At 32.4% G+C, this 11502-nt stretch overlaps 1 protein-coding gene across 1 annotated transcript in view; it reads left to right on the forward strand.

Moving 5' to 3' along the window:
• Positions 1 to 11502, forward strand: part of PLXNA2 (plexin A2) — a gene marked incomplete at its 5' end in the record, with an annotated part of 261184 nt that overhangs the window by 237609 nt on the left and 12073 nt on the right. Inside the window, 3 exons of the mRNA XM_015816987.1 lie at positions 1563 to 1662; positions 10343 to 10533; positions 11139 to 11308. Coding sequence (XP_015672473.1) covers positions 1563 to 1662; positions 10343 to 10533; positions 11139 to 11308 — 461 coding nt within the window. The remainder of the gene's footprint in view (positions 1 to 1562; positions 1663 to 10342; positions 10534 to 11138; positions 11309 to 11502) is intronic.

Here is an 11502-nt window from a genome sequence, read left to right on the forward strand (position 1 = left end):
TGGCTCTTTCAGCAAGCGGACCTGACCTAGGGTGGATTTTATACTGGGTTTTTTAGGAATTTGGAAGACACAACTTTAAATTTGGTTTAATTCGGTTTTAAGGGGGGGATTGTATATATGCTTTGGTTTTAAATATGTTGTGCGCCGCCCTGAGTCCCGTTGGGAGAAGGGCGGCATATAAATTAAATTAAATAAATAATAAATAAAATAAATAACTACAACCATACAAATGAAGAGGTTTAGAAGTGACTTTTGTTTGTAAACAATAGCTAATAACTATTAGTCCTAATAGCAAAGGAACCCACAGGAAACCTCCAAAATCTCACAGATTGGTCTTTGTTGGGAACTAATATGATATCTAATAAGAACACAGATGTAAAATCTTTTGAAAGACCAAGGACAAGCAATCCAATACCCTTTGGATGTTTTGGCCTTCAACTCTACCACCTGAAGGCTGATTTTGATAGACAGCGAAGTTATAAACTGTATAAGTATAAAAACAAGATACCATATCCATACAAATTACATGAAGATTCAAATCCTAAAAACCAATTTTCATCTCTAGCAGATATTCATATTACATTCAAATATATGTCATAAATATTTCTCATTAAAAATAACATCTGGGGTTTTTTTTTTCACAAAAACTACTGTTTTGTGTAAAAGGGAGCTTTTTTTTACCCGCGTTACTGACTTCAAGAAATGAACCTACAGAATTATTTGTATATGTAAAATTACTACATCAGGCTGATAAATTGTGGTTTGTTAATTACTTGGATGCCTAATGAATAGATTAAATAAGTAAGCACCCAATTTCAGACAAACATTTCCATTTTATTTTCTGCAACACATTTACATTGTGAAATTATTAATATATAATTTGGATAAATAAAGGTTTGTTAATGAATATTAGTTAAAAGCTTTCTGAGTCTTACAGCTGTAGAGTGGGTAAAATTAAACATTACTATTTTGCTTTAACAAAATCTTATTATCAGTATTAATATGCATTTATAATTTGATTTCTCCAAATTTATCTCCAACCACCCTTTTGGGGGAGGGTATAGTTGATGGAGTGGTCATTTAAGATCTAGAAAAATGATTTTATTACTTGTTCCTTTATAAATCAAACTTCTAAAGTTCATAAAATGAGCTAAACTAAAAAAAATGATTTAATAGGAATTTTTTTATGATCCATCACATTATTATAGCTACTTTATTCCCAGTATGTTATTGCTTTAATTGTGTTGCTACAATTCTTGGGAATCTCTGTTTTTATTGGATCAAACATAATCTTAAATCAAAATGACAGAGAATGCCTTCAATATGTCTTTTCATTTCTTAGTTCTTTTCTTCAGGGACAGAACAGGCCAGGAGGGAAATATACCCTTCATTTTGCTTAGTCTTCTGACACTTCATGGCATTCCATATGTTCCTGCCAACACTTCATTATGAGATTTATAACTTTCATCATTTTCGGCTCACAGTATAGTATGAATATGTTTTAGTACTGCATTTCCTTGCAATGTTCCGTCTGCTTACATGTCTTTTTTCCCCTCTACCAGGTCTCTGATCGCTCTGTAGTTGCCCTTGTTCCTAAACAGACTTCTTCTTATAATATTCCTGCTTCTGCCAGCATATCACGGACCTCAATTAGCAGATATGGTAAGACTGAAAGTTGCATGATGTAAACATAAAGATTCTAATTACATGACTCTCAAATTAATGGCCTAATCTGATTGTTGCACCCAGTGTCAAGTGGCTAGCAGTTTTATTACAGTTTTTATTGGAAGCTTGTAAAGCATATCTTTATAAATATACAGGGAACCATTTTTTAACCACTGAGCTCAGTCTGAAACATTATGATAATGTCAGTGCATACACGTAACTCTTCACAAATGCTTCTACCTCTTATCTGGATTATAAACTTGGCTGTAATGGGAATAACCCACTGAAACCACCTGTGCATGTATCAGAATCACTGATCTGAAGCAATTTCTCCTGAAATTGTCATTATCAGACAAGCAACATATTAAGTACATAGAGATATTATCTCTCCTCGTTCAAAAATAAGTGGGGAGGACTATTTCACAGTTCAAGTAGTCAGGAAGTTCCTCCTGACGTCTAGCCTGAATCTTCTTATAGTTTCAACCATTTGGTTCTGATCCTGCCCTCTGTTATTTTTCCTTCTATGTGACAACCCTTAAGATATTTAAAGGTTGCTGTTGCATTTCCTCTCAGTTATATCTTCTATAGGCTAAATATTTTCCTTTAGCAAGTCCTCATAGGAAGTGGTTTCCAGAACTCTCCAAATCTTGCTATTCTCTTCTGAAATTGTTACAATTTCCAAATGTGATAGGACCAGGGAAGGTCTGAGTGGAATAATTACAGATAGTCCTCAACTAAAAAAAAATCATTTAGTGACCATTCAAAGTTATAGTGGCATTGAAAAAAGTGACTTATGACAATTTTTCATACTTACAACTGTTGCAGCAGCTCCATGACACGTGATCAAAATTCAGATGCTTGGCAACTGTTTCATATTTATGACAGTTGCAGTATCCTGGGTCATGTGACCATCTTTTCTGACCTTCTGACAAGCAAAGTCAATGGGGAATCCAAATTCTCTCAACAACCTTGTTACTAACTTAACAACTGCAGTGATTCACCTAACAACTTTGACAAGAAAAGTTGTAAAATGGGGCAAAACTCATTTAACAAATGTCTTCCTTAACAACAGAAAAGTTGGGCTCAATTGTGGTCATAAGTCAAGGACTACTTGTAATTCCAATATTTGTATAGCCTATTGATTCCTTTTAAAACAATATTTGGCTTTTTAGTACTTAATTCAGACTAATGGCTCATATTTGACATGTTCAACAAGGACATCAGTTGCTCTTCACATGTACAGAAACCATGCCAGTCTTCTGCCTTTGCACTTGTGCCCTGCTTTTTTCCCTCCCAATGTAGAACTTTACATTTCTTCCTGTTAAATTCCATTTTATTCATTTCAATCCACAGTTCTAGTCAATTTAGATCATTTTGAATCTTTTTTTCTTTTCTTACAGGGAAATATTATTATTATTATTATTATTATTATTATTATTATTATTATTATTATTATTATTATTATTATTATTATTATTATTATTATTATTATTATTATTATTATTATGAAATTTGAGAATTTATATTTGGTCATTTTGTCCATTTATATTTTTATATTTTTAGTAAAAACATTTTTGTGTTTTGTTCTGGGTTTGTTTGTTTTTTTTGGCTGGAATAATTATGGCACCATATGGCTGGCAATTTTTGCAATTGGAAAAGTGTCCTCCATTCTTGTTCCTCTTATTTGTAAAACATTTCTTCAAAGACATCAAAGACAAAATTTTCTAAATTGGATGTCTATAATGTAAAAATAGCAAACAAAGATTTTTCTTTTGAGGATACACATTAGTTATAAAGCAAGATTTCTATCTGACTGTTCAGAGTCAAAAGTTAAAGAGCATTAGCATGCAACATGTGCCTACGTAGTTGTTGTGAATCCTGATATTGATACTTCTGATTGCACAAATGAAATCAAGCAAAGGTGTGTTTTTACTGTCTACATTTGCATCACTGAATTTCATTTTTAAATAGAATGATTCAGTGCTTTCACCTTTTCATTACATTAACAGGAATAGTCATATTTTTAATCATTTTGAATCAGGAGTGAAACTTTGGAGAAAAATATGTAACAATTCACTCATTCTCCTATTAATGTAAAAGGATCCCTTTAGTTTGACTGTCACCAAATAGAAGAATAGAAAGTTAAGAAATTAGATTAATTTTTTCACAGTGAAAGAAACATTTGCTTGAAAATGAAAAAAATATCAAACAGTTGTAATGTGTATTTGATAGTTAGCTAAGGTTTTTTTTTCATGTGGCAAGGCATTTCATGACAATATGTTGTATACAGTATGTTTTAAATGTGTGTTATGTATGTGTACACTTTTAGAGGAAGCAACTAAATTTCATTTTAATGTGTGCAATGACAATAAAGGTTATCTAATCTAATCTAATCTAATCTAAAATGCCCTGTAAGTAAATGCAACTACTACATATTTTAAGTATGGTAGCCAAGATTATAATAGTTCAGAAAATTTTGGTTTTAGTTTTCTGTGGAAGGTGAACTTTGTTCTATTGATCAAGATTGGCTGAAGTCAATGAATTAAATACATAACAAAACAGTGAAAAATATTTCAACCAAAAATGTTCTAAATATAGGATTAGCTTTCAGAAACATTGGAATTTTATAGTAATTTCTTCCCTTATAAACTGAAGTTGTATTCTCTGTTAAAGAGTTACCACAAGCCCCAAAATATAACCAAGTCTGTCTTCCGTTGTGCCTTCCCAACCTCTTTTTCATTCTCCCCAGATTCCACATTTCGGTACACAGGTAGCCCAGATAGTCTTCGTTCAAGGGCACCCATGATTACTCCTGACCTAGAGAGTGGAGTGAAAGTCTGGCATTTAGTCAAAAACCATGACCATGGTGACCAGAAGGANCTCAGATGGCTTTACAGTAGGATTGGATAAATTTGTACATTCCAGCTTCCTAAGACTGACTAATCTTGGAAAAGCAAAGTTATCTCTAGACCAGGGACATCATGCCTCCAAATTTCATTTGCAAGCAAACAATGGCAGAAAATAAATATGTCTCCATCTCCCATTTGAGAGTACCCCAGAAGAATGTGACTGGCTGCTACGTAAAACAAAATGCTGGACTAAGACATGCTAACTTCTCTTTAGTACTAGTTGCCTAAAGCATGTATTGCAGAGTTGCTAGTATTTTCCTGTGCTCCTGGTTTGCCCTTTGCATTAATCAGACTGTTGCCCCAGCTGACAGTAATAGCTGTTTCTATTTCATGAGAATGAAAAAATAATAATTTGCTACTAAATGTGCACAATCTATTCTTAATATATCACTTATCAGCTCTACTCAAAGTTGTTTAAGCTGCAGAGAGCACCTAGTTTTTCTTGAATAGAAATTTTATCAAAGTGACACTTTAACACATACTAGTTGCAAGTTATTAGTGATTTTTAAAAAAAGACTTATTTTTTATCACTAAATAGTGATACATCACTAAATAGTGATTTAATCCTGAGCCAAGATTATCTGTTTTACTGTAATTAATAGTGATTCTAGAACTTATTTGGAGTCAAGGGATTTTTTTTTCTTAGAAGAGACCAAGGTACAGTTTAAGACAATAATTGTGACTAAAAATGTGTTGTATTCATTTTTGTTCCATTGCTAGCTGTATTTTATTCTAAAAATATTATGATATCTAATAATGTCCAAAACAGATTCACAAATTTTGTGGGGCTTTTGAATCTTTACTTTAGTAGTGGGAGTTTATGAACCAATAGAAATATATTATAAACCAGAAAAGTACATGCAACCCCACCAAGCTGCACATAATATACAGCTAGCAGATTTCTTATTTTGCCCTATGACAGCCCAAGAGATAAACCAGATCAAGTAACTGACTCCACAAGATTAGAACTATATTTTATTTAGATAGTCTATAATAACAGTATAAGTGGCATTACAATAATCTTACAAATCTTCCTCAGAAGGACCCTGCCTGAGTGTTTTATTTCTTTAACTAATTAAAATAAAAATGTGCATATATTTCAACATACAATTTCTCTAATTATTTTTATATCATTTAATAGCATATCCATTCTCACATATAACTTCAGTGTATGTAAATTAGAATAGCTCATTCCAACATGCAAATCTATTTGAAATTTCTCCCAAATCTAATTCTAGAAGGAAAGCTTGAAAAATGCCAATGTTGATGTCAAACAATAAGTAATTAAATTCTAGAAATTTAAAACACAAAATATTTATCCAATTCTGTTTCAAATGATAAAGTAATATGTTTTTGGAATTCATTTCTTTTGGATTATTCCAAAAGAATAATTAACCATAACTACAACCATACAAATGAAGAGGTTTAGAAGTGACTTTTGTTTGTAAACAATAGCTAATAACTATTAGTCCTAATAGCAAAGGAACCCACAGGAAACCTCCAAAATCTCACAGATTGGTCTTTGTTGGGAACTAATATGATATCTAATAAGAACACAGATGTAAAATCTTTTGAAAGACCAAGGACAAGCAATCCAATACCCTTTGGATGTTTTGGCCTTCAACTCTACCACCTGAAGGCTGATTTTGATAGACAGCGAAGTTATAAACTGTATAAGTATAAAAACAAGATACCATATCCATACAAATTACATGAAGATTCAAATGCTAAAAACCAATTTTCATCTCTAGCAGATATTCATATTACATTCAAATATATGTCATAAATATTTCTCATTAAAAATAACATCTGGGGTTTTTTTTTCCACAAAAACTACTGTTTTGTGTAAAAGGGAGCTTTTTTTTACCCGCGTTACTGACTTCAAGAAATGAACCTACAGAATTATTTGTATGTGTAAAATTACTACATCAGGCTGATAAATTGTGGTTTGTTAATTACTTGGATGCCTAATGAATAGATTAAATAAGTAAGCACCCAATTTCAGACAAACATTTCCATTTTATTTTCTGCAACACATTTACATTGTGAAATTATTAATATATAACTTGGATAAATAAAGGTTTGTTAATGAATATTAGTTAAAAGCTTTCTGAGTCTTACAGCTGTAGAGTGGGTAAAATTAAACATTAATATTTTGCTTTAACAAAATCTTATATCAGTATTAATATGCATTTATAATTTGATTTCTCCAAATTTATCTCCAACCACCCTTTTGGGGGAGGGTATAGTTGATGGAGTGGTCATTTAAGATCCAGAAAAATGATTTTATTACTTGTTCCTTTATAAATAAAACTTCTAAAGTTCATAAAATGAGCTAAACTAAAAAAAATGATTTAATAGGATTTTTTTTATGATCCATCACATTATTATAGCTACTTTATTCCCAGTATGTTATTGCTTTAATTGTGTTGCTACAATTCTTGGGAATCTTTGTTTTTATTGGATCAAACATAATCTTAAATCAAAATGACAGAGAATGCCTTCAATATGTCTTTTCATTTCTTAGTTCTTTTCTTCAGGGACAGAACAGGCCAGGAGGGAAATATACCCTTCATTTTGCTTAGTCTTCTGACACTTCATGGCATTCCATATGTTCCTGCCAACACTTCATTATGAGATTTATAACTTTCATCATTTTCGGCTCACAGTATAGTATGAATATGTTTTAGTACTGCATTTCCTTGCAATGTTCCGTCTGCTTACATGTCTTTTTCCCCCTCTACCAGGTCTCTGATCGCTCTGTAGTTGCCCTTGTTCCTAAACAGACTTCTTCTTATAATATTCCTGCTTCTGCCAGCATATCACGGACCTCAATTAGCAGATATGGTAAGACTGAAAGTTGCATGATGTAAACATAAAGATTCTAATTACATGACTCTCAAATTAATGGCCTAATCTGATTGTTGCACCCAGTGTCAAGTGGCTAGCAGTTTTATTACAGTTTTTGTTGGAAGCTTGTAAAGCATATCTTTATAAATATACAGGGAACCATTTTTTTAACCACTGAGCTCAGTCTGAAACATTATGATAATGTCAGTGCATACACGTAACTCTTCACAAATGCTTCTACCTCTTATCTGGATTATAAACTTGGCTGTAATGGGAATAACCCACTGAAACCACCTGTGAATGTATCAGAATCACTGATCTGAAGCAATTTCTCCTGAAATTGTCATTATCAGACAAGCAACATATTAAGTACATAGAGATATTATCTCTCCTCGTTCAAAAATAAGTGGGGAGGACTATTTCACAGTTCAAGTAGTCAGGAAGTTCCTCCTGACGTCTAGCCTGAATCTTCTTATAGTTTCAACCATTTGGTTCTGATCCTGCCCTCTGTTATTTTTCCTTCTATGTGACAACCCTTAAGATATTTAAAGGTTGCTGTTGCATTTCCTCTCAGTTATATCTTCTATAGGCTAAATATTTTCCTTTAGCAAGTCCTCATAGGAAGTGGTTTCCAGAACTCTCCAAATCTTGCTATTCTCCTCTGAAATTGTTACAATTTCCAAATGTGATAGGACCAGGGAAGGTCTGAGTGGAATAATTACAGATAGTCCTCAACTTAAAAAAAATCATTTAGTGACCATTCAAAGTTATAGTGGCATTGAAAAAAGTGACTTATGACAATTTTTCATACTTACAACTGTTGCAGCAGCTCCATGACACATGATCAAAATTCAGATGCTTGGCAACTGTTTCATATTTATGACAGTTGCAGTATCCTGGGTCATGTGACCATCTTTTCTGACCTTCTGACAAGCAAAGTCAATGGGGAATCCAAATTCTCTCAACAACCTTGTTACTAACTTAACAACTGCAGTGATTCATCTAACAACTTTGACAAGAAAAGTTGTAAAATGGGGCAAAACTCATTTAACAAATGTCTTCCTTAACAACAGAAAAGTTGGGCTCAATTGTGGTCATAAGTCAAGGACTACTTGTAATTCCAATATTTGTATAGCCTATTGATTTCTTTTAAAACAATATTTGGCTTTTTAGTACTTAATTCAGACTAATGGCTCATATTTGACATGTTCAGCAAGGACATCAGTTGCTCTTCACATGTACAGAAACCATGCCAGTCTTCTGCCTTTGCACTTGTGCCCTGCTTTTTTCCCTCCCAATGTAGAATTTTACATTTCTTCCTGTTAAATTCCATTTTATTCATTTCAATCCACAGTTCTAGTCAATTTAGATCATTTTGAATCTTTTTTCTTTTCTTACAGGGAAATATTATTATTATTATTATTATTATTATTATTATTATTATTATTATTATTATTATTATCATTATTATTATTATGAAATTTGAGAATTTATATTTGGTCATTTTGTCCATTTATATTTTTATATTTTTAGTAAAAGCATTTTTGTGTTTTGTTCTGGGTTTGTTTGTTTTTTTTGGCTGGAATAATTATGGCACCATATGGCTGGCAATTTTTGCAATTGGAAAAGTGTCCTCCATTCTTGTTCCTCTTATTTGTAAAACATTTCTTCAAAGACATCAAAGACAAAATTTTCTAAATTGGATGTCTATAATGTAAAAATAGCAAACAAAGATTTTTCTTTTGAGGATACACATTAGTTATAAAGCAAGATTTCTATCTGACTGTTCAGAGTCAAAAGTTAAAGAGCATTAGCATGCAACATGTGCCTACCTAGTTGTTGTGAATCCTGATATTGATACTTCTGATTGCACAAATGAAATCAAGCAAAGGTGTGCTTTTACTGTCTACATTTGCATCACTGAATTTCATTTTTAAATAGAATGATTCAGTGCTTTCACCTTTTCATTACATTGACAGGAATAGTCATATTTTTAATCATTTTGAATCAGGAGTGAAACTTTGGAGAAAAATATGTAACAATTCACTCATTCTCCTATTAATGTAAAAGGATCCCTTTAGTTTGACTGTCACCAAATAGAAGAATAGAAAATTAAGAAATTAGATTAATTTTTTCACAGTGAAAGAAACATTTGCTTGAAAATGAAAAAAATATCAAACAGTTGTAATGTGTATTTAATAGTTAGCTAAGGTTTTTTTTCATGTGGCAAGGCATTTCATGACAATATGTTGTATACAGTATGTTTTAAATGTGTGTTATGTATGTGTACACTTTTAGAGGAAGCAACTAAATTTCATTTTAATGTGTGCCATGACAATAAAGGTTATCTAATCTAATCTAATCTAATCTAAAATGCCCTGTAAGTAAATGCAACTACTACATATTTTAAGTATGGTAGCCAAGATTATAATAGTTCAGAAAATTTTGGTTTTAGTTTTCTGTGGAAGGTGAACTTTGTTCTATTGATCAAGATTGGCTGAAGTCAATGAATTAAATACATAACAAAACAGTGAAAAATATTTCAACCAAAAATGTTCTAAATATAGGATTAGCTTTCAGAAACATTGGAATTTTATAGTAATTTCTTCCCTTATGAACTGAAGTTGTATTCTCTTTTAAAGAGTTACGACAAGCCCCAAAATATAACCAAGTCTGTCTTCCGTTGTGCCTTCCCAACCTCTTTTTCATTCTCCCCAGATTCCACATTTCGGTACACAGGTAGCCCAGATAGTCTTCGTTCAAGGGCACCCATGATTACTCCTGACCTAGAGAGTGGAGTGAAAGTCTGGCATTTAGTCAAAAACCATGACCATGGTGACCAGAAGGANACAAGCCCCAAAATATAACCAAGTCTGTCTTCCGTTGTGCCTTCCCAACCTCTTTTTCATTCTCCCCAGATTCCACATTTCGGTACACAGGTAGCCCAGATAGTCTTCGTTCAAGGGCACCCATGATTACTCCTGACCTAGAGAGTGGAGTGAAAGTCTGGCATTTAGTCAAAAACCATGACCATGGTGACCAGAAGGAAGGTGATCGGGGAAGTAAGATGGTATCAGAGATCTACTTGACACGGCTGCTAGCTACAAAGGTAATTCCAAGTCTTACATCCTGTATTTCCTTTTTATCAACTGAAAGTGGTAAACATTAGCCTCATATTGTTGTGCTGATTTTGTCTTATTGCATATTAATAATAAAAACAATGTAACCACTGGTTATTTCTGAATACTTACTGAGTAGGCTTTTTTATGTGTTTGTTTCTCTAATGAAACGCACCATATTTGTATTATTTGTCTATATGTTTATTTGAAAAATTAATAAAATTTGTAAAATCGTAAAAAACAATGTTTAAGTAAAACAATTATAATAATATAATATACAAATAAGAATGTAATAATTGTTATTATAATTATAAAACAAACCCACCCCACAAATGAATGTGTAGTAGAATCTAAATAACACAGGCAAACGTTTTTGTTGCTTTCCCTAAACTGTCTTCATTCCTATCTCATCTTACATAGGTAATAGTTCCGTTCCCCCCCCCCCCCATCACATACTGTAACATGTTAACTTTGCTACATCTCATATTCAGGGATATTAATTAAGGGGGACAGCTTTGCAAACTGCAGTGCTGTTCTGCACCAGCTGATGATTTATGGTATAATACCCTCATACTTTGGTCTCTGCTTCCATCAGGGTACACTTCAAAAGTTTGTGGATGACCTGTTCGAGACTTTGTTCAGTACTGTGCATCGAGGCAGCGCTCTCCCACTGGCTATCAAATATATGTTTGATTTCCTAGATGAGCAAGCAGATAAGCATGGCATCCATGACACTGATGTGAGGCATACCTGGAAGAGCAACTGGTAAGAGGGACACAGTTTTATTACTTATGGTTTATGTACTTTTATATCAAAATGGTCCTTGAGCAACACCATATCTACACAAGTAAGGGTAAATGTATGAAATCTAAAAGACATACAATAATATTATATATATATATATATATATATATATATATATATATATATATATATATATATATATATATATATATATA

The sequence above is a fragment of the Protobothrops mucrosquamatus genome, unplaced genomic scaffold (assembly GCF_001527695.2).
Source record: "Protobothrops mucrosquamatus isolate PMUCROS unplaced genomic scaffold, P.Mucros_1.0 scaffold546, whole genome shotgun sequence".
NCBI lineage: Eukaryota > Metazoa > Chordata > Lepidosauria > Squamata > Viperidae > Protobothrops > Protobothrops mucrosquamatus.